The following is a 21,279-nucleotide window of genomic DNA, read 5'->3' on the forward strand; positions in this document are numbered from 1 at the left end:
GGGTCAAGGCCGGGCCCGGGGCCCCACGTCAACGTCCCCGGGGTGTCGCAAGAGCCTCGGAGGGGGCAGCCGGCAGTGCGGAGGGAGGGGGACGGGCCCCTGGGGCGACACGCGGGTTCCGAGGGGCGCTCCGTGTGCGGCGTGGGGACGCTACCGCAGCCCCGTGGCGCGGGGCTCGCTGTGTCCCACGGGCCGGGCGTGCTCCGTCCTCCCCGTCTCCCCCGGTGCGGGGCCGGCATTCGGGGCGGCGGCGGGGCGGCGGCGAGGCCGGTCCCTGACCCCGGTTAATGATTCGCCGCCCGGAGCTTCCCGCTGCCAGCGGCGCCGCTGGGCAAACAGCAGCCCGGGGCGGGGGGCACGGCGGGGGCAGCGCCGAGGAGCGGGGAGCCCCGTTCGGGGAGGGCACGGGGAGCGGGAGCCAGGCGGGAAGAGGTGTCCGTACCCCACGGGGGGAGCACGGGGGGATGGCTGCCCCGTTTGGGGTCACCGCCTCGGCGTGCCCCGGCTCCGTCCCGGCCGTGCTGCCCGAGGCGGGGCCGGGGCGGGGCGGTTCCGCAGGGCCCCGTTAAAGCGGCGGCGGCCGGAGGCGGTGGCCGGAGGCGGTGGCGATGGGCAGCGAGGGCCAGCGGGGCCCAGCGGCGGCCCGGGGCCCGGGGCAGGGCGACCCCCGGGCCCTGCGGAGGGACTGCCAGCACCGGTGGGCTGGGGACTGCGGGGGGACTGGCGAGTGATGGGGGCAGCAGGACTTGGGGATGCGGGGCGAGGGCTTGGGGAAGGACAGGTGGGGAGGGGAGCAGGACCCGAAGGAAGGCTCTCGGGGTTCAGGTACGGGAGAGGACCTTTGTCGTATCGGGAGGGGGCAGAGGCCCTGGGTGTCATGCCGACATGCCGGGGTGGGGGCAGGTCCAAACAGGGGCTCACTATCCCCCCTCCCTCCTCCAGCTCCATTTCCAGCTCTGCAGCCCATTTTTCTGCTCCAATAACTTGCTGTGGAGGCCCTGGGCTGGGATGAGCACACAACCCTTCCAGAGCGCTGACCAGGGACTGGGATAGGGAAACACGACCCCATCTCTTTCCTCTGTGCCACCCCCAACCCTAAACCTCTCCTTCCCCCATAACTCCCCCCGTGGTCACCCCCAGGATCTTCGTCAACCGGAGCCTGGCGCTGGAGAAGATCAAGTGCTTTGGCTTTGACATGGACTACACCTTGGCCAGTGCGTTTTGGGGGGGGCCTAAGGCAGGGTGGGCTAGTGGTGGAATTCTCCCAGCCCCTGCCCACGTCCCCCTTTCCCCTCTGCAGTGTACAAGTCCCCTGACTACGAGGAGCTGGCCTTCGCTCTGTTGCTGGAGCACCTTGTTGCCATTGGGTACCCTCCTGAGATCCTTGCCTACAAATACGACCCCACCTTCCCCACCCGGTCAGTTTGTGGAGGGGGTCCCAGAGACAGGAGGGGAGGGGAAGTGAGCCCCCCACACACTGACAGCTGTGTGGTGCAGGGGTCTGGTGTTTGATGCCCTGTACGGGAACCTGCTGAAGGTGGATTCCCACGGGAACCTGCTTGTCTGTGCCCATGGCTTCCGTTTCCTCAAGGGGTGAGTCTGGGAATTCACCACCCCTGGGGCAGGGGGAAGTTGGGGGCCCCTCAGGGTGGAGTGCAGCTCCGTGCTCCCTCCCCAGAGCCGAAATCCTCCACTATTACCCCAACAAGTTCATCCAGCGGGATGACATGAAACGCTTCCACATCCTCAACACTCTCTTCAACCTCACAGGTGAGTGAGAACCCCCATTGCCCTGGCCCTCCCACCACCCTAGGGTGCTGTCCTGCCCTGCACCCCCTCTCACAGCCCCCTCCCTCACAGAGGCCCACCTCTATGCCTGTCTCGTGGACTTTTTCACCAACTGCTCCAGATATGTCAAGTAAGAAGGAGGTGGTGGGTGGGGGCTTGGAATTGGATCGATCCCGGGGGGAGCTTTCCTTAGCAGAGCAGCCCTTTCAGCCCCTCCATTCCTGGCTGTTGCAGCTGTGACACCGGCTACAAGCATGGGAACCTCTTCATGTCCTTCCGCAGCATGTTCCAGGATGTGCGCGAGGCCATGGACCATGTCCACCTCTCTGTGGGTACAATGGGCAAGGGGCCGGTGCTGGTGGGTGCTGAGAGTGTTGGGGTTCTCCCAAATGCACACCCTGGGAGATTTTGGCCAGCCCCACCACATTCCTTCTGCAGGGCTGCCTCAAGGAGAAGACGCTAGAGAACCTGGAGAAATACGTGGTGAAGGATGTGAGTTGTACAGACCCCTAGGGACCCCTCCCTACTCTGCTCCCCTCGGTCAATTCCTTGTGGCCCCCCCTGCGCTCCCCCCCACTGACTTGCCCTTCACTAGCCCCGTGTGCCGCTGCTGCTGAGCCGCATGAAGGAGGTGGGGAAGGTCTTCCTGGCCACCAACAGTGACTACACCTACACTGACGTGAGTAGGGGGTGTCCGTGTCCCCCACCACCAGGTCCAGCCTGCCCTGCATGGGGGAGGCAGAGGGGCTGTGTTGAAGCACAGGCAGGGTCTGTGTGGGAGCCCAGGACATCCCTCTGGCTGCCCTGGCTGCCTCCAGACCCTGGCAGGGGGCTCGCAGACCTTGGCACCAAGTCAAAACCACCTGTGGCTTCCATTTTAGTCTGTGGAAAAAACTGCCAACTTTCCGTGAGGAATTACAAGCCACAAGGGTTTGAGCAGTGTGGTAGTTGAACTAACACAGGGTGAAAAAGTAGAACTTTAGGGTTTAAAATAAGGGATTCAGGGGACAAGATGGAGGGATTTGGGCATGTCCTGGCCTTCTTCTCCTTCTCCTTGCCCTCCATGTCTTGCTGTGATGGTGACACTTTTCTATTGGTTTAAGGTAGAGACACACTGTCCAACATAAATGACAGATATTGGCCCGTTATTGTAAACATAGCACACGTAGATTTTAGTATAAAATGGTAACACCACCCCAAGGAGGTGGGAGTCTGCCGCAGACTGACCTGCTAGACAGACCGCAGTTCTTTGAGAAAGCATGTTCTAGATAAGAAAAATAAACAACCTTGAGAAGCCGACCTTACTTCGGGCATTCCCACTTCTTCTTTGGCTGCGTGGGCTGGGAAGCAAAGACTTTTACATTCTCGGGGTCACCTCGACCTCCAGACCCCCGAGAGGTCTGCCTTGCCCGGGGGCAGCAGTGATGATGCTAGATGTCCTTGCAGGCCATCATGTCCTACCTATTTGACTTCAGCAATGAGGACAAGGTGAGTCTGTCCCCAGTGTGGGCTGGGTGGGGGGCACAGGGTGCGATCAGCATCCTCTTGTTGACCCCCTCCCCGGCATCCACAGGCTGACGTCCCACGACGCCCCTGGAGGTCCTATTTTGACCTGATCGTGGTGGACACCCGCAAGCCCCTCTTCTTTGCTGAGGGCACCGTCCTGCGCCAAGTCGACACGGTGGGGACCTCTCCCCTGCTGCGGGGCTAGTTGGGGCAGGGGGCACTGCTTAGGCACTGAGGGGACTCCTGTGGGCACAGCAAGGTAGATTCCCGGCTGATTGGACACCAAGGAGGCACACGTAACAGTGTCTCCGTCCTGGGGTCTTCTTGTCCTGCAGGACACGGGGAAGCTGCGCATGGGGACATACACTGGCCCGCTCCAGCACTGTGCTGTCTACTCCGGTGGTAAGCACCCAGCTGGGCTCCGTCTGGGCTCTGTGGGCAGCAGAGGGGGACATGCCCACCCCCCCCACCTTGACCTCCGGCTGTCACAGGCTCCTCAGATGTGGTGTGTGACCTCCTGGGTGTGAAGGGCAAAGACATCCTCTACATGGGGGACCACATCTTTGGGGACATTCTCAAATCCAAGAAGCGGCAGGGCTGGCGCACCTTTCTGGTGGTGCCCGAGCTGGCCCGTGAGCTGCAGGTCTGGACGGAGAAGAGTGGTGAGCAGTGCTGGGCTGGGGACACAGACTTTACCATGCAAGGGGAGGTGGCCTGGAGCCTCCTACACCCCTCGATAGCAAAACTGCCTGAGGGGGCCCATGCCCTGACCCTCTTTGTTGATTGTGCTGGGCAGTGGGTGATGCCCCTGCACTGAGCTGGCCCTGTTGCCCTTGCAGAGCTGTTTGAGGAGCTGCGGAGCCTGGATCTCTTCCTGGCCGAGCTGTACCAGTGAGTCGGCTGGGGTGGGAGACAGGCAGGGATGGGAGCACCTGTGGGGAACCCTCCAGGTGAGCCCTTAGCTGGGTCTGCTCCGTTCCAGGCACTTGGACAGTGGCAGTAGCGAGCGCCCAGACATCAGCTCCATCAAGCGTCGGATCCAGGTGACACCCAGGGCACTATGCCTGCTGGCACACAGCTCAGCTCACCCCCCTGCCACAACTTCCTCTGTGGGGGCCCCCCCAGGGGCCCTTGGGTGCCCTGAATGTCGTGCTGCACCCACAGAAAGTCACACATGAGATGGACATGTGCTATGGGAAGATGGGCAGCCTGTTCCGCTGTGGCTCACGTCAGACGCTCTTCGCCAACCAGCTGATGCGCTATGCAGACCTCTACGCTGCCTCCTTCATCAACTTCCTCTATTACCCCTTCAGCTACCTCTTCCGGGCACCCCCTGTCCTGGTATGCAGCCCCCAGGCCCTGCTGGTCACCCACTGTGCCTCAGTTTCCCTCCCTGCCTGAGGGGGCATGGGGCTGATAGAGGTGTTGGGTGGGCAGCCAAGCCGTTGGCTGGCTGGTGCCAGCCTCTCTCTGGGAGCCTTGTCCACCCCACTGCAGATGGCCCATGAGTCAACGGTGGAGCACTCCCGCCGGGACTCAGGGGATGTGGTCACTGCCCTTCCTCCCTGGCTGGCCCAGCATGGTGACCCTGGCCAGCAGGTGGGTGACAGGAACAGAGGGGCAGAAGGACATGGGCATCCTGCTACACCGATGCCCTTGGGGTCCTGTGCCCACTGAGCCCCTTCTGCACTGCCTCAGGTCCCCCAGGACTCAAGTGGGGAGGAGGAAGATGATGGAGAAGCCTGAGCTGCTGCCATGCTGCCCACGGGGAGGACATTCAGTGGCCCTGGACCACTTGTACTCGTGACCAGCTACCACCTCTGGTGGCCACAGGATGGCTGGTGGCCCTCACTCATGGCCCCTGTCACACCTCTCCCTGGGCAGCTGGGACCTTCTCCTGACTCTGCCTAGAGCCAGGAGAAGGTCCCCCCAGGTCTGCTAGCTCCTGCCCCTTTAATTCATATCTGCCTGGTGGCCCTTTAACTCATTCCTCTCCCACCAGCTCAATGCCAGCCTGGGGGCATCCAACACCAGGGTGAACAGAAAGTGCCACTGCTGCAGTATCACTGGAAGCCCCACTGCAGCAGCTGGGGTCCCAGCAGCTCCTGCGCCTTTAGCCTCTGGGCCTGGCCATGAGCACTGCAATGCTGGGCGGAAGTGGAGGTGGGCTCTGGAGGTGACACCTGCCCCTTCACTTGCTGTTCTTTTCTTCTTTCTACCCTTTTCTATTTATAAAAAGATACTCAAAACTCCTGGCACCTCAGAGATATAAAATTGGTTTTAAAGGAAAACTGCTTTGTCCCTGCACCTGAGAGTGGGGGCAAAGGGCAGTCCCCAAGTCCTGGCCCAGCAGCTGGGACAAGCACAAGCCCCTAGGGAGAAGGTGGCAACCCTGAGCTATCCCCACCTCTGCAGAGGGGGCCAGGCCAGCAGCACTCCACAGGGTGGAGCCAGCCCCATGCCAGAACTCTGGCACACTGCTCTGAGACTTCTGCCAGCATCCATAGAGATGCTGAGCCAAGACTGGGGTTGGGTGAGGGAGAGAGGAGGAAAAGAGCGTGATGGGGCCAGGACCACTGCTTGCTGGGGTTGGGTGGATGACAGTAGGGCTCCCCCACCTTCCACAGCTGCTCTATGGTCACTGTTCACAGCAGAGAGCACCTGCCAATCCCCTCTGCAGTCTCTTGCCTGGTACCTTGTGCTGCTGCCTGCTCCAAGTGCAGGGACAGCAGCAGAGGGGGCCTGAGTGCAATTACAGGGCTCATCTGCCCCCAGGAGCTGCAGACCTGGCCTGCTGCACCCCAAGGTCCTCTGCAACCCTTGGTGCTGCTGTCAGTCTCGGAGCCTGCACAGAAGCTGCTGGGGCACTGCAGGTCCCCCAGCTCCTCAGGTACAGCCGTTGCTACCACCTGTGCCTCCAGACACTGGGTCTGCATATATGCCTCTCAGTAGGGGACATACAGATGTTGTCCAGGTGGGGCACAAGGCAGTTCCACAGCAAATTGCTCAGGACTTTGCTTCCAGACACTGGGAGGTGCCTGGAACATTGCAATCCCACTGACACCATGCTACAGCAGGAAAACCAGAATGTGTGTCATGGCAGAGGAGCTGAGGGCAGTCCTGGGGGACACAATCCCACGAGACACAACCGGTGTCCCCACACCACTCACTAGCCCACACACATCTCCACTGCAAAGTTTAATGTTTAAGACCGCAATTAGATTTTTAAAACTGAAATTAGATATTTAAAACATGCTAAGTCTCTGCCATGCCCTCCCCTCTACATCTGAGGGACAGCAAGAGTAGTCAGGGGAGTGTGTACGAGGCAGCACGGTGGGCAGGCAGCCTGTTCCTGCTGGGAACCTCTCAGGAGCTCTTGGGGGGATACGAACTTAAACCCTCCAGCTCTGTCACTTCTGGCAAAGCCTTGTTTTTCCGGAAGAAGAAGCAAGTCTCCTCCTCAGCATCCAGAATTTCACTGAGGGATGACACCACAGGGTCGTGGTCTTTCAGCATCTCTGGGTAGCAACTCCCAACCCTCTCAATACGTAGTGAGCGCCGCACGGGTGTTAAAAATTTCAATTCTGAGCCTTCCAGGAAATTCCTTCCTCTGTGGAGAGAACAAGACCCTTGGGTAAACCCTGCAGAGGACCACTGGCATAGAGGATGTGTGCTACCTGGAGCAGGAGGTTCAGCCTTACCTGGATGCAGATGTAACTAGTAACTTCACTGAGGAGGGAAGGGACGTCATGGGCCTCCCCACCAGGCCTGGAGTTGACACTATGGACTGCCTCTCACCTGGACAAGGCGTGGTAGCCTCCCGAGGAATGGGTTCCTCTGCCTTTTCTCCTGGCAGGAAAGGAAAAGGAAACGCAGTTGCAGCAGCCGCAGGCGAGGGATTACACCTCGGCACTCTGGACAGGGGCAGGGTACCTGCCTGCAGGGGCTTGCCGGGCCAGGACCCTCCCTAGCCCAGGCAGAGTAGCAGTGTCTCATTTTTCAGATCAGGATTCCAGGCTTTAACCACACTCATCAGGAGGGACACGAGGTGCTGGGACAGACTGTAAACTGTGTTGCCTCCAGGCTGGCAACACCAGGGAACCCTTGCCTGCCCATGCTCCCTCCAGTCAACCCCACAACACTCAGGTTACCTTCCAGTTTTTGGCCTCCATTCTTCAAAATATTTATAGCAGTTCTCCTGACCTCTTCGATTGGCTGCAGGAAAATCAGAACATTGGTCAGGGCAGGTCTGGCATGGGAATGGAAAGCAGAGTTACAGCTGAACAGGAGGAAAGGCTTTTGCTGCACCGCAACAGCCTGTGCTGAGGACAGCAGGAAGAGGCTGCAGTATTCCCCTTTGCCCAGCAGGATCCATCAGCACCCAGCACAGATGGCCGTGTGCCCACCCTGCATGGGCACATCCTGCAGCATGGAATGGGACTGGCCGCTCTAAAGGACTTTTTCACCAGAGGCTAATGCTGCTAAACTCATTCCAAAACCTGGCCCCTGGATCTCGAGGAAGCCCTCCAGAGCGGAGGCAGGAAACATAGGGAGGTGGCACGCCCCACTCACCTCAGCCCCAGCACAGACTGCTTCTACGTACAGCTGCATCACATCAAAGGGGCCACGCCGGGCCAGGAGCTTTGCTTGGCAGATCCAGAATTTGGCAAATTTCTCTGCCTGGGGCACAAGGGACAGCATTTCCCAGATCTCCTCTGCATGGGCACCCTGCAAGGAGAAGGGTAAGGGCCTGAAGAAAGGTGTCCATGGAAGCAGTCCGTGCCTGACCACCGCTCACAGCACTCTCCAGGAGGAGGGCCTCTGAAGTCTGGCTTTGCAAATCTCCTACATTACCATAGCAGGTAAAAACTGTTCTGCCTCTACCTTCCTCTTGGATAATTGAGTCTAGTATTCCAGGAAGGTGTGGCATTAACTGGGGACAGTAAACACTGAAGCAGGGCTAGTAGTCAATGTTCTCAGCAACAGTTACCCACCAGGGATCTACCCTGAGTTGGCTCAATCAGCCTGAGCTGCTGCTGCAGACTGCACTGCCAGGTTCCAGGACACTGTCAGTGGCACACACAACGTCCATGCTGGCATTGGCTGGGGTAGAATTAATTTCCTTCCTAGTGGTTGCTATGGGGCTGTGCTTGGGATTTGTGATAAACAGTGATGATAAGAGGTATTTTCATTATTGCTGAGCAGGATTTAGACAGGACCAAGGCCTTTTCTACTTTATGTGGTGTGACACAAGGAGGCTGGGGATGTGTGGGAAGCTGAGAGGAGACACAGCCAGGAGAGGTGGTTCCAACAGACCAAAGAGATATTCCAGACCCTATACTCAGTATATAAAGTAGAGGGACATTTGGAGTGATGCAGTTTGTCTTCCCAACTTGCCACTGCATGTGATGGGGCCCTGCTCTCCTGGCAACTGAACACTTGTTCTCAATCCCTCTTAGCTACTGGAGGGACATGGCCCTCAACCCCGGCATGCTTCAGGATAGGAAAAGCTCATTCAAGCAGCTGCATTCCCATTCCCACCTCTTCAATGAGCTTCTGGCACTCAGTTAATATGTTGTTGATCTTTGCTTGGCAGCGCTGCTCTGGATTCTCTTGCTTCTCCTTTGCTTTGACCTTTGTGCAGGATGGCTTCACTGCCTGCTTCTGAAGCAGCACCATCGGCGGTCGCTTGTAGGTCTTGCCTTTGGATGCCACCCACTCCTCCAGCTGTTTCCTGTCCAAGGATGGAGAGATCACAGTTACCACCCCAGCAGACAGTAGCTTGGCAAGAGCTGGCTGTTTTTCCTTGTAATCTTCCTTTCGCCAACTTCAGCTGCTTAAAAAATCAGTATAGCTATCTCAGAAACACACCTGAGCTCGAGACTGGGAAAGGAAAACACTATCAAATAGAAGCCCTGAGGCTAAAGCAGGCGAGTGGCCACACACTCTCCTTCCACTTACTGAATCGGTGGGAGAGGAACCCAGGGTGCCACCCAACACTATCCCCAACCCCTTCTTTTCCAGGGCACCAACCTCCCAACAAGCTTGGGCTGATAAGACTTTGGATTCCATTTTCAGCAGGATGGTGCTGACTCATCCAGTCAAACCCTTTAACCTCTGTTGTTTCCTGGAGGGAGGACCCAGGTGGCCAGAGCTGCCACTTACTTACGATCTGGAGCTGATGGGATCCTTGGAACGCGCCTAGCCTGGATGCCACTTGCCTTGGGCAGCTCTGGTTTAAGCTGATCTCTCCTACTTCTCAAATCATCCTCAAGGACGTGAGTTTTGGAGTTGTGCATGCTGGGAGACTGGTTTGGGTGACTTGTTCCTTGGGATGCTGCCGTGTGTCCAGGAGGCACCACCTTCGTGTCCTTCCTGCCCATCACTTCTTTAACCATGGGCCTTGGCCATGGCAAAGTGACACCTGGGTTCAGGTTGGATTTCAGGTTTGTGCTCCCCTGGGGTTTGCCCAAGGTGGGAGGCTTGGTGGGAAATCTTCTCACTGGGTGAGGCTGGCTGTGCTGCTTAAGACTTCCCCATGGAGCTGTGTCAGGTTGCCTCACAGTAGTCCTTTCTCCCTGCTTTGTCCCTGGGTTTTTCTGTATCAAATTAGCAGAAGTAGGAAGGAACTGAGAGGGCTGCAGTGGCTGAGTCCTGATAGCTGTATTTTGAGACATGCTCTTTGATTCTGGCAGGGCTTTCCTAAATTTATCCAGAACTGGGTTTTCCTTAGGCTGGTGGTTACTCCTTCTGCCTTTTGGACCCAGAACGGGCCTTGACGTTACAGCTGGGCATTGCCTGTGGGCCAAGACTCTCTCCTTCTTGAGACTGTTTTCACTAGGTTGGAAAGTGTTGATCAGCTCTGAGGATGTGGAGGCTTGTGGGCTGAGGTTTTCCTTGTTGCAGACAAGCCTGTCCTGCAGCTCCACATTCAGGGTGTGAGGCGCTCCTGGAGGAGGGTGGTCACTTCCCACCTGAGGTGCTGCTGCAGTGACAGTCTCCTGTGCAGACTTCTGGCTCCTGTCTGGATTTAGTTGACCAGGGCTTGAAGATGGGAGCCTGCCTCTAGTCTGTGCAGAAGCAGGGAACGTCATTTTGTTCCCTGGCTGCACTGGGCACACCCCTCCTGCTCTCTGAGATGTATTTGAAGGCTTCTTCAGAGCAGTGTGACAAGTGTGCTGTGTGGATTTGGCTCCAAGCTTGCCATCCTCTTGAGCATCCTCCATCACAGTCCCAAGAATATATTTCTTGCTCCTGTTAACCTGGAAAGACAAAAGCAGCCCTCAGCTCCACGGAGAACACAGCTTGGTCAGACCCTGACAGCTTGCCCAGGGGACAGTCATGTGACAAAGCAGCTGTCAACAGAACAATAACACAACACCCACCAGGACATGGGCGAAGGAGCAGTCTCTCAAACTGAAACTCCTAACTAAGCTAAACTCCTTTTTAAAAATAGCCACTTGGCTGTCATGGTTTGATGCTGGTGCAATGCCAGTGCTCCCATGAAAATGCACTTCCTTTAAATGAGTGCTGTGAGATGTGATCAGGAACAGAGCAGAGCAGGCTTGAGCTTAAAAACAAAGGAAAAAAACTTTATTACTCTACTACTAGAATGAAAACCTTCTCAAAACATTCCTCCTCTCCCCTACCTAATTTCTCCTAAAATACAGTGAGACGTAACTCTGGATTCTTGATTAAGTTACCACCTTTCAGACAATTAATTTTTAGATCAAGGGAGAGAGGAGTCTCTCCTGTACTATAGACCCCTAGGAAACACAATTGCAACCTCTTGTGTTTCCATGTCACACATGGCAACCGCATGGAGAAAATCTGCTATTGTGATACCTTCCTTTCTGTGTTACAGTGCTCTCACCACCGTGCAGGGACTGAAACTGCTCGTAGGGTTCCTTTCAAGGATGCTTTGCTAAGGACTAAAAGAACAACAGTTTCTCATCCTGGGACAGTCTCCTCCATTTTCTCCTCCCCTGGGGCTGAGGGTCTTGAGAACAGAGATCTTCTTATTCCTTGAAGACAGACGGCACTACTACACCCTTCTCAACTTTTTCTCTGTTTACTCTACTCCTGCACTCTCTTGGCTCAAGTTATTGTGTCCCCTTGAAAATGTAGTCTCTGTGTTGCACGAGAAAACTGGTTCAGTCTATGGCTATACAAGAAAAGTCTAGCTAAGGTCACTCCATTATCTCCTCCTACTTAGGATTTCTTCTTTTAACATCTCAGGTCTTAGACTGTCTTTTTTTCTCTTTTAAATCGAGGAGGAGTAGTGTTTTGTAAAGCCTTTTTTTTCCTCAGGAAAGGGTTTAAAGTCTTGGGCTCTCAGGTTGGCTGAGATCCCATCCCTCGGCTGGGCACCTTCTTCTCCCCTACCTCTGTCTTCTCTGCGGAGTACTGCCGGTACATGACATCAAATTTCCAGGTGGAATGGGCTCTCTCTCTCTCTCCCCACCTCTGGGGGGCTGCCTGGGACATCTCACTGTTTCTCCACCCTTCCATCCTGTGGGGGACTGGCCTGGTTCCATTCCCCTCACCCCCCTCTCTTTCTTGGGGCTCTGGCCTCCCTCAGCCACAGGCCACATGGCTTCCCCTCCCCTACCCAGCCTGTGGCTGGGCAGGGGAGGTCTGAACTCTAGCTGACCAGACCAGAAGAAAGCATTCCCCTAGGAGTTCTCTGCTTTTAACCCCCTGTGTTCTCAGAGGCGTGTCTAATGCCTTCAGTGGTCACTCTAAGCGGTAGTATCCAAACCTGACTACTGATTAGTTTGACCCTAACTTCCTGAGAAAATTCACTTCCTTGTCAGACCACGACATTGACTCATTGCCAGCTATTTAGCAATCCGTGGTAGGTCCCCCATTTGGAGTCAGGAACTCACAGAATCACAAGTTTGGAAGAGACCTTCAAGATCATCGAGTCCAACCCGTTCCCTGACACCTCAACTAAACCGTGGCACCGAGAGCCACATCCAGTCCTTTTTTAAACACATCCAGGGATGGTGACTCCGCCACCTCCCCGAGAAGTCCATTCCAGAGCTTTATCACTCTTTCTGTGAAAAACTTTTCCCTAATATCTTATGATTGTTATGACCGTCTCAACAGCAAAACAAAGGCACCAACATGAATCCTTCACTGAATTCAAGGGGAATTTTTCACAGATATATACCTTGTACAAACTCTTTAGGTCTGTGTGTGTTTAAGTATGCCAGAGCAAATGTTCCATGAATGTGGCTTTTCTTGGTTCTTAAGTACATTAGAGCTTTAAGTTGGGCCTGTAAGCAAATTATTATTGTGCTACAGTAAATTCTATATGAATTTTTTGTTAAATTATTTAATTTAACCTATTCATTAAGTGCTGTTAAGTTTAAGTGCTGTTAAAACCTTCAGGCCAAAACTGTTGGTCAAGCCCAGTGCTCAGATTAGCAAGGCAGTCTGCTCTGAATCTTGTGACTCAATCAAACTTCCTTATTCCTGTATATGGTAACCCTTCCCTTTCCCTGCCCCACTCCCCCAGCTTCCACACAGATAATTTTTGGGTTGGTTTTGGTTTCAGATGGATTGATTTTAGATTTTAGCTTGCTTTTTCTCTATGGGCTTTAACCATCCAGTAAGTAGTGGAGTGAACCTTGACAATGAACTTTGTCATGCTTTCACTTTAATATTAAACCTGCTTTAGCTGATACCTTTGCCAGTGATTCTTTAAGCAACCCTAAAACACTAATTCGTGACAGGGCACACCATTCTGCCCAGACTCACTTAAAGCATGAAAGACTCAAAAGCTCCCTACTTACATGCTTGAGTTGAGAAACTGGTTCTAAGGGTGGATTCAGGTGATTAGACCAGTCCTTTAAAAAGGGTCTGTAAAAGTCCAACATGTTATCAGGTTATTTAACATATTATCAGGTTATTTATCAGCCATAAGAAAAGCAGGAAGAGTTAAGTATCTAACCCACTGCTGGTTGTCTCAGACACAGGAGTTCAGGAGTAGCTTTCAGAAATCAAAAACCTGTCAAGGAATTCTACCACATACTATTAATTCTTTTTCTTTCGTGTGGCAACAGAAAAGCAACACAAGCCATTAACATGCAAGGTTGTCACAAAACTCCCATGGAGAACAAAACTAACCAAAATGATTCCTGCAGGCGGTGGTCTGGCAGGTGGCGGGTTTGGAGGCTCCCAGACTGCCCTGTGTGTCACAGACACCTGAGGTCATGCCATGCTGCAGACCATAGTGGTGCCTCGGAGAATCCTGACCAGAGTTCACTGCAGCGTGGCTGATCCCCAAGCCCTGCAGCTGTCCAGGCACTGGCAGCTAAGCAGGAAGGGGGGACAGCAGGCCACTGTCAGGTGCCACAGTTCTGTCATCCCCTCCTCCTCCACACAGAAGTGGAGCCCCCTGACAGCAGCCAGCTGTGGAGTTCTCCCATCCCCCTGCTACAGGGTACCAGCTCAGCCCTCTGCAAAGACTAATGCCTGCGTAAGTTGTTATCTGTAAAAAAGAGCCTAGAGAGCGAGGGGACCATCCTCTGTTCTGCCCAAGTGCTGCACTATGCCGAAAAGAAAGGTCATTAATCTTCTCTCATTTTTATTGTACTAGTGGTGTTTCCTAGAACCTGGCCACAGGGACTGGTTTTCTCTTTCATGCTGCTTTTTCTCATCACATTTTCCTGCTGGATGCACAGAAAATGGCCCTTCCTGATATTAACGTATTCCAGGAAGCTGCCATTAAAAAGCAGTGGTGAGACTCCCGTCACCCTTTCCTTGAGATTTGGCTCCAAATCTGAATTTTTAGCAGCAAGGCTTGTTCTGCAAAGCCAGGAGCTGAGATGAGAAAGTTTCACAGAGTCTCATAAAATATGCAGAAGAGACACCATCAGCAAATGGGGAATGCCAGCACTCAAACCGTTCCTTTGCTCCTGCTGCCAGTAACTACAGACTGGTGCCAGGGTGATGTGGGGGCAGAGCCCAGACAGCGAGGCCCTGACAGGAGCTGGTTCTTTGTACACAGGCCAGAGAAGGTAGACACTGGCCAGTGGGGAAAGCCAGCTATACCTCAGACCTTTGCATATCATCTCATCCAAGCCAAACATCCTCCTAACTTACATCGCACTTGTGCATTTCAGCCTTTCCTTGGCTCCTTGGCAATTCTGCAGCTGGCTCCTCTGTTGTGCTGCAAAGAGATGACAGCAAATGCAGTGCACACAGGACGGTCTCAGTCCTTAAAGAATGCATACTCATGACAATGGATTTCTGTTACTCTCGAACACTACAATGCACACCTCTCGACCTCCCTGCCTGGGGAGCCTGGCAATGCTGTTTCCAGAAACTCCCTTGCTCATGACATTGCCCAGACACTCACTGGCGCTTAAGCTTCCCGACCTTCACAGGGTGATGCTACTAAACACCTCAACTGTGCGCGGCTCAGTTTGAAGAAGGAAAGGCTTCCACTGAGCCCCAAGAGCAGCACGACCCCCCAACACACTCCTTCTCCCAAACCGCGTCCCTGGGCCCGTTTTGTGGGTCCCTCCCGCGGGTTCACACATAGCCACGCACACCGCCCCGCCTCACCCTCGCTCCCAAGGCCTCAGCGGACCCCCGGCGGTCCCTGACACCCTCCCCACAGGCCCATCTGTGCTCGCCTCCAGTCCAGCACTCCCACAGAACTCGCGGCTTCCCCAGAGGGGCCACAGATCGCAGCTCCCCCGCATCGCAGGGCCTCGCAGCTCCGTCCTGCTCCGCCCCCGCAGGCCCCTGGGCCGCCGCAGCCCCCAGTGCCGGGACCCCTCAGAGCCGGCCCCGGCTCCTCACCGGCCGCTCCCGCGCGCTCCATCCCGCCGCCGCCGCGCCCCGACCGTGCCGCCAACGGCCCCGCCGCCGTTATTGGCCACCGCCTTCTTCAAGAGGACCAATGGAGAGAGCCGAGCGCCGGCCTCGGCTCCGTTATTGGCTGAGCGGGCAGGGCCCGGTGACAACGCGTCCCCTCCGGCGGTCGCGCCCCCTGCAGGCGGGTGGCCGCAATGACACGCGTGCCGCGCCGTGACAAGCCGCGCCGCGCGGAGCCAGGCCACGCCGGGCCACGGTGGCCACGCCGTGACACGTGTGGCCACGCCGGGCCACGGTGGCCACGCCGTGACACGTGTGGCCACGCCGGGCCACGGTGGCCACGCCGTGACACGTGTGGCCACGCCGTGACACGTGTGGCCACGCCGGGCCACGTGTGGCCACGCCGGGCCACGGTGGCCACGCCGTGACACGTGTGGCCACGCCGGGCCACGGTGGCCACGCCGTGACACGTGTCTGGCCACGCCGTGACACGTGTGGCCACGCCGTGCCGTGTCTGGCCACGCCGTGACACGCGTGGCCACGCCGTGCCGTGTCTGGCCACGCCGTGACACGTGTGGCCACGCCGTGCCGTGTCTGACCACACCGTGCAGTGTCTGACCACACCGTGCCACGTCTGGCCACACCGTGCAGTGTCTGGCCACACCGTGCCACGTCTGGCCACACCGTGCAGTGTCTGACCACACCGTGCAGTGTCTGACCACACCGTGACACGTCTGGCCACACCGTGCAGTGTCTGGCCACACCGTGCAGTGTCTGACCACACCGTGCCGTGTCTGACCACACCGTGACACGTGTGGCCACACCGTGCCACGTGTCTGACCACACCGTGCAGTGTCTGACCACACCGTGCCACGTCTGGCCACGCCGTGCCATGTGTGACCACACCACGTCTGACCACACCGTGCCGTGTACTGACCACACCATGCCACGTCTGACCACACCGTGCCGTGTCTGACCACACCGTGCAGTGTCTGACCACACCGTGCCACGTCTGGCCACGCCGTGCCGTGTCTGACCACACCGTGCCACATCTGACCACACCATGCAGTGTCTGACCACACCGTGCCATGTATGACCACACCGTGCCATGTCTGACCACACCGTGCTGTGTCTGACCACACCACACCACATGTGGCCACACCACACCACGTCTTGACACGCCATGCCATGTCTGGCCACACCATGTCTGGCCACGCCACACCACGTGTGGCCACGCCGTGCCATGTCTGACCACACCACGTCTGACCACACCACGTCTGGCCACGCCACGCCACGCCACGCCACGCCACGCCACGCCACGCCACGCCACGCCGTGCAATACCACGCAAGGCTATGGCACACCATGCTACGCTGCACCATGCTGCGCCACATGATAAGACATGGTGTGGTGTCACATTGTATTATATAGTACACTGTTGGAACCCAGGGCACAGGGAATGTTTCTCTGTCTGCTCTGAGGGGTCCTGGCCCCCAGAGAAGCACTGACTTAGACCTTTGCCCATGGAGAAAGCTTCCAAGACTTCAAGATAGACCAGAGTCTACAAGAATGTGAAATAGATAATAGAGAATAGTGTAGTTTGTCACAGGGTGAAAAATTTAGGTTTTGGGATTTTTTAGTATGGAGGCAAGATGGAGGTCACTGGGCGTTGTCTCAAGCTTCTTCTTCATCTACTCCATTTTCTGCAGTGTTGGTGGCACAGAGTGATTGGACAAGAAAGCTGCAGTGCAGAAGTTACTTGGACAGACAAGGGATGAGTCATTGGTAGAAAGGTAGAAATAAAGTATGTTTTAAGAGTTAATTGGATAAAACAGCTTTAAAAGACCTTGAAACTGTACATCTTGTAGCCATTTTGCACTGTTTCCCTGCACGCTAAGTTGGGTATAGATGGCGTGCCAACTTTCTGATAACAATAAAACAACAACCTGAAGACTGAAAAGAGTCCCGTGCGTCTCTCAATCCAGACAAAGAGCTGCTAAAGGAGGTTTTCCCCATCAGGGGAGCCTCCTGAGGCCCAACAAGAGGGGCCAAAACTGATAGTACACCACATGATACTATGGGATATCATGCTACACCCTGTAATGCCACATCATGCCACACCCCTCATTGTCCTGCTGCACTGTGGCCCACCATACCATGTGCTGGCCACAGCTGGGGCAGAGGTGACAGTTTCAGGCAGCTGCCAGCGCTGCTGGGGCTCCACCATGGGATGCCCACCTCAGTCACCTCCCAGCTGTGGTGTGGGCATGGAGACAGAGTGGTGGAGGGTCCTGCATGGGTAAGGGTGGTCCCTGTGCTATGGGGTGGCCCCCCATGCCCTAGATTTTCACCCAAAAAGCAGCCAAAGCAGAAGGATTTTCCTATCCATAACCCCATCTCCCATGAGCAATGAGCTGAGCAATGCTGTCCTAGAAAACTTTTTATTTCCACCTCCATCCACATACAAGTTAAAAGCAAAAATAAATAAGAGGGCACAGTAAATAAGTACCAAAAGAATGGGCAGACACAATAAATAAATAAATATAGACTGGGGTGGCTCGAGCCCATGGGGCCCAGAGCTGCTATTTCACATGAAATAGATGGGGAGGGAGGTTGTGTCGCAGGGGGTTGTACTTAGTACATACAGCCTGAAAACCGGTGACTGCCGGTTGGGTTGATGCAGGGTCTTCAGCGCCCACTCAGCTCATAGGTAGCAATGTTCACCTGGTCTGGGGTGTTCGTGATGCCGACAGGCTGGCGGGGCTGCAGGGATGTGCAAACGAACCAGCCGGGGAAGGCGGCCGACTCGAAGCGGGTGGTCCCCTCAGAGGGGCTGTCCAGGCGGTAGAAGATGAAGCGGGTCAGCTCCACACTCTCAATATCCCTCCTGATGTCAGCTTCCTATAGCCAGGGGGGTGAAATGGGGGTCAAAGTGGAATGGAGCCCCCAGCCCCACAGAGGACAGACTGGTGGGACCCCCTGCTCACCTCCAGCTGCAGCACGGGCTCGGTGCCACTCATCACACATGACATGTAGAGCTGGTAGCCCTTGATACCCAATGCCACCGGCATCCTTCCAGACCCTGGACCGCCCTGCGATGGCCGGGGGCGGTACAGAGCAATGTTGAGCTTCACTGCAGAGAGAAGGGATGGCTAAGTGGGTGGTCCTGGGGTTGTGGGGTGGCTCCTAGGTGGTCCTGGGTTTGGGGACAGGGACACTGGGATGGGAGCATATGCTCTCACCTTTCTGTCCAGCAGAGGGTCCCTGCAGGTGCAGGGCCACCAGCTGGGTGGGTGACTCCAGTACAAAGCACTTGTGGTCAATGTCCAGGATGTCGAAGGACTGGGAGCGAGTGTAGCGGAAAACGGGTGCCCTGGTATAACTGCCTCTGATGTGCTGGAAGGAGACGGGCTCTGTGGGGAGCAAGACAGTCAGGAGGATGCTGCTCCCAGGTCCAAGAATGTGCCCCAAGAATATCCTCTGGCTGGGGTGCCACCCCTTAAATCACCCTCATACCGAAAATATCATCCAAGAAGCTGCCAAGGTCACTATCAGCAAAGTCCTTGCGTGACGGCTGCTTTAGGAGCTTGGTCACAGCAACCACCAGGACGGCAGCCTGGCGAAAGGTCCTGGAAAGGGGTCCTTTTGTCACTGTCACCTGGATGCCCACCCCAGGCGATGTCCCCTCCAAGTCCAGTCGGGGCTTCTGGGAAAGAAAGGGGATGTAGGGTGAGAGCCTGGCTTCCACACGACATGGACCCCACCACTCCCACCACCACAGCGTTACCTTCTGTGGGCACAGACAGCTGGGGCCATACAACGTCTCCTCGTTCAGGCTGAAAGGCAAAGGGAGACGGTGAAGTCAGGGTCAGGAACGCAGCATCACATCCCCAAAGTTCTCTCCAGCATGTCTGTTCTTACCTGCTGCTCTCCAGTGTGTCCAAATCAGGGACAAATGCCATTGCCGCCACTGACTGCAGAGTCCTGGGCAGAGACTTCACAGTACCTGCAAACTTCTGAGGCACTTGCTTGCCTGCTCCTGCCTGTTCTGCCTGCAGTGCTGCTTGGCTGCTCTCTGAGCCTGGCGTCAGTGTGGCTGGTTTTCAAGAGTCTCCAGAAGGAAGCGCCGTCAGAGTGGGATTTCCAGGTTTCGCAATGTCCGGTTTTGCCCAATTACTCTGCTGAGACTGGAGGGCTGGGGGGGGTTGGTTGCCCCCAAGCAGTGCAGTGGGGAGGCAGAGCATGGAGCAGAGCAGGGGATACGCCAGGACCAGAAATGGGTCAGAGCAGGGGATGTTTCGGAGCTGGGTTGTGGGGCAGAGCAGAAGGATGCCCCAGGGCTGGTGTGTGGGGCAGAGAGCAGAGGGGATGTTTGGGCTTGATGTGTGGGGCCTGTGACCATGTGCCAGTCTGCCATTTGGTTGACCCTGCAGGGAGTTGGACTCACTCAGTGCCAGCTCCGACCCCAGTCCCAATCCCAGCCCCAGCCCAGCTGTGACGACACCCATTATTGTCAGCGTCCCGGAAGCGGCCGGTGGTGCAAGTGCTGCCACTCCACCATTTCCCCACAGCTTCCTCCCATACTGCCCAGAGCTCTGGTGCCATGGCCAGCTGTGCCTCCTCTGTCACCCCTCTTGTCCTCACTGCCCCAACACCAGTAGGTGCAGGAACCTGCTGTCTGCTCATTTTCTTGTGCCCACTCATGCCACCCTGGGGACGTGGCCTTCAGAGACATGGCCTTTAGGGGCACTCCTCGTCCTCATGTCCATCCGGTGTGCTGGAGATTGCACCATGCTGGGAGGGCCGGGGGATTTGCGTGGTTGGGCTTGCATGGACGTGGGCTGTTGGGGTGTTTTCCTGGCACCTGTTTCACTTCCTGAAAGTGCCATCCAGCCCTGCATAGCTCCTGTGGCCGAGACTGGCACCACCATGACTCATTGTCAGGAAATTGCCAGAAACGCAGAGCTCCCAGAACACCTCCTGTGCCCTGCTGGACATCCGCTGGCTGTTACACACGGTGGGATATTCCCAAAGGCCTGAGGTACCCCAGAGCAAGGGGCTCTCCACAACACAGTGGACGTCCCTAGGCCATGGATGGGGTCCTGAAGCCACGGTGAGAGTTACCAAGCCACGACGAGGGCTGTGAGCCGTGAACCACGGTGGGTGTCCCCAGGCCGTACCAAGGGTGTCGGGGCCGTGTGGGAGCTCTCCGGCCGTGGCGGGGGTCCCCAGGCCGTACCAAGGGTGTCGGGACCGCGTGGGAGCTCTCCGGCTGTGGCGGGGGTCCCCAGGCCGTACCAAGGCTGTCGGGGCCGTGTGGGAGCTCTCCGGTCCCCAGGCCGTACCAAGGCTGTCCGGGCCGTGTGGGAGCTCTCCGGTCCCCAGGCCGTACCAAGGCTGTCCGGGCCGTGTGGGAGCTCTCCGGTCCCCAGGCCGTACCAAGGCTGTCGGGGCCGTGTGGGAGCTCTCCGGTCCCCAGGCCGTACCAAGGCTGTCGGGGCCGTGTGGGAGCTCTCCGGTCCCCAGGCCGTACCAAGGGTGTCGGGGCCGTGTGGGAGCTCTCCGGTCCCCAGGCCGTACCAAGGGTGTCGGGACCGCGTGGGAGCTCTCCGGCCGTGGCGGGGGTCCCCAGGCCGTACCAAGGGTGTCGGGGCCGTGTGGGAGCTCTCCGGCCGTGGCGGGGGTCCCCAGGCCGTACTAAGGCTGTCGGGGCCGTGTGGGAGCTCTCCGGCCGTGGCGGGGGTCCCCAGGCCGTACCAAGGCTGTCGGGGCCGTGTGGGAGCTCTCCGGTCCCCAGGCCGTACCAAGGCTGTCGGGGCCGTGTGGGAGCTCTCCGGTCCCCAGGCCGTACCAAGGGTGTCGGGGCCGTGTGGGAGCTCTCCGGTCCCCAGGCCGTACCAAGGGTGTCGGGGCCGTGTGGGAGCTCTCCGGTCCCCAGGCCGTACCAAGGTTGTCGGGGCCGTGTGGGAGCTCTCCGGTCCCCAGGCCGTACCAAGGCTGTCGGGGCCGTGTGGGAGCTCTCCGGTCCCCAGGCCGTACCAAGGCTGTCGGGGCCGTGTGGGAGCTCTCCGGTCCCCAGGCCGTACCAAGGCTGTCGGGGCCGTGTGGGAGCTCTCCGGCCGTGGACCCCCAGCCCCTCCTGTGCCCCGCCCTGC

The 21,279-nt window shown here is 57.0% G+C and overlaps 4 protein-coding genes across 5 annotated transcripts in view; 2 read left to right on the forward strand and 2 right to left on the reverse strand.

Annotated features, from left to right (window-relative positions):
* Nucleotides 1-536: 536 nt before the first annotated feature.
* On the forward strand, nucleotides 537-5,443 carry LOC137463232 (cytosolic purine 5'-nucleotidase-like). The gene is made up of 18 exons (XM_068174328.1): nucleotides 537-697; nucleotides 1,141-1,214; nucleotides 1,301-1,418; nucleotides 1,498-1,593; nucleotides 1,679-1,770; nucleotides 1,861-1,918; nucleotides 2,023-2,116; nucleotides 2,227-2,280; nucleotides 2,384-2,467; nucleotides 3,235-3,276; nucleotides 3,362-3,469; nucleotides 3,630-3,696; nucleotides 3,786-3,956; nucleotides 4,134-4,185; nucleotides 4,277-4,337; nucleotides 4,459-4,635; nucleotides 4,792-4,893; nucleotides 4,993-5,443. The coding sequence occupies exons 1-18, from the start codon at nucleotides 609-611 to the stop codon at nucleotides 5,038-5,040; spliced, it is 1,587 nt and encodes a 528-aa protein (XP_068030429.1). The 5' UTR covers nucleotides 537-608; the 3' UTR covers nucleotides 5,041-5,443.
* Nucleotides 5,444-6,479: 1,036 nt separating this feature from the next.
* Nucleotides 6,480-15,154, reverse strand: CKAP2L (cytoskeleton associated protein 2 like). Its single transcript, XM_068174325.1, has 9 exons — nucleotides 15,112-15,154; nucleotides 14,407-14,473; nucleotides 13,095-13,161; nucleotides 9,460-10,556; nucleotides 8,836-9,028; nucleotides 7,867-8,022; nucleotides 7,446-7,509; nucleotides 6,996-7,143; nucleotides 6,480-6,904 (listed from the first exon to the last, which is right to left on the reverse strand). The coding sequence occupies exons 1-9, from the start codon at nucleotides 15,131-15,133 to the stop codon at nucleotides 6,661-6,663; spliced, it is 2,058 nt and encodes a 685-aa protein (XP_068030426.1). The 5' UTR covers nucleotides 15,134-15,154; the 3' UTR covers nucleotides 6,480-6,660.
* Nucleotides 15,135-21,279, forward strand: part of ZMIZ2 (zinc finger MIZ-type containing 2) — a 40,901-nt gene continuing 34,756 nt past the window's right edge. The window contains exon 1 of the mRNA XM_068174321.1: nucleotides 15,135-15,153. The gene's annotated coding sequence lies outside the window, so the exon portion shown is untranslated. The remainder of the gene's footprint in view (nucleotides 15,154-21,279) is intronic.
* Nucleotides 17,550-19,576, reverse strand: LOC137463233 (interleukin-1 beta-like). Of its 2 annotated transcripts, XM_068174330.1 has the most exons (6): nucleotides 19,046-19,561; nucleotides 18,912-18,960; nucleotides 18,641-18,830; nucleotides 18,367-18,537; nucleotides 18,112-18,257; nucleotides 17,550-18,025 (listed from the first exon to the last, which is right to left on the reverse strand). In XM_068174330.1, the coding sequence occupies exons 1-6, from the start codon at nucleotides 19,084-19,086 to the stop codon at nucleotides 17,813-17,815; spliced, it is 810 nt and encodes a 269-aa protein (XP_068030431.1). In that variant the 5' UTR covers nucleotides 19,087-19,561; the 3' UTR covers nucleotides 17,550-17,812. The 2 variants fall into 2 exon arrangements, with proteins under 2 accessions (XP_068030431.1, XP_068030430.1); XM_068174329.1 differs by having other exon boundaries at nucleotides 18,641-18,960; nucleotides 19,046-19,576.

The sequence above is a fragment of the Anomalospiza imberbis genome, chromosome 28 (assembly GCF_031753505.1).
Source record: "Anomalospiza imberbis isolate Cuckoo-Finch-1a 21T00152 chromosome 28, ASM3175350v1, whole genome shotgun sequence".
Taxonomy (NCBI): Eukaryota; Metazoa; Chordata; class Aves; order Passeriformes; family Viduidae; genus Anomalospiza; species Anomalospiza imberbis.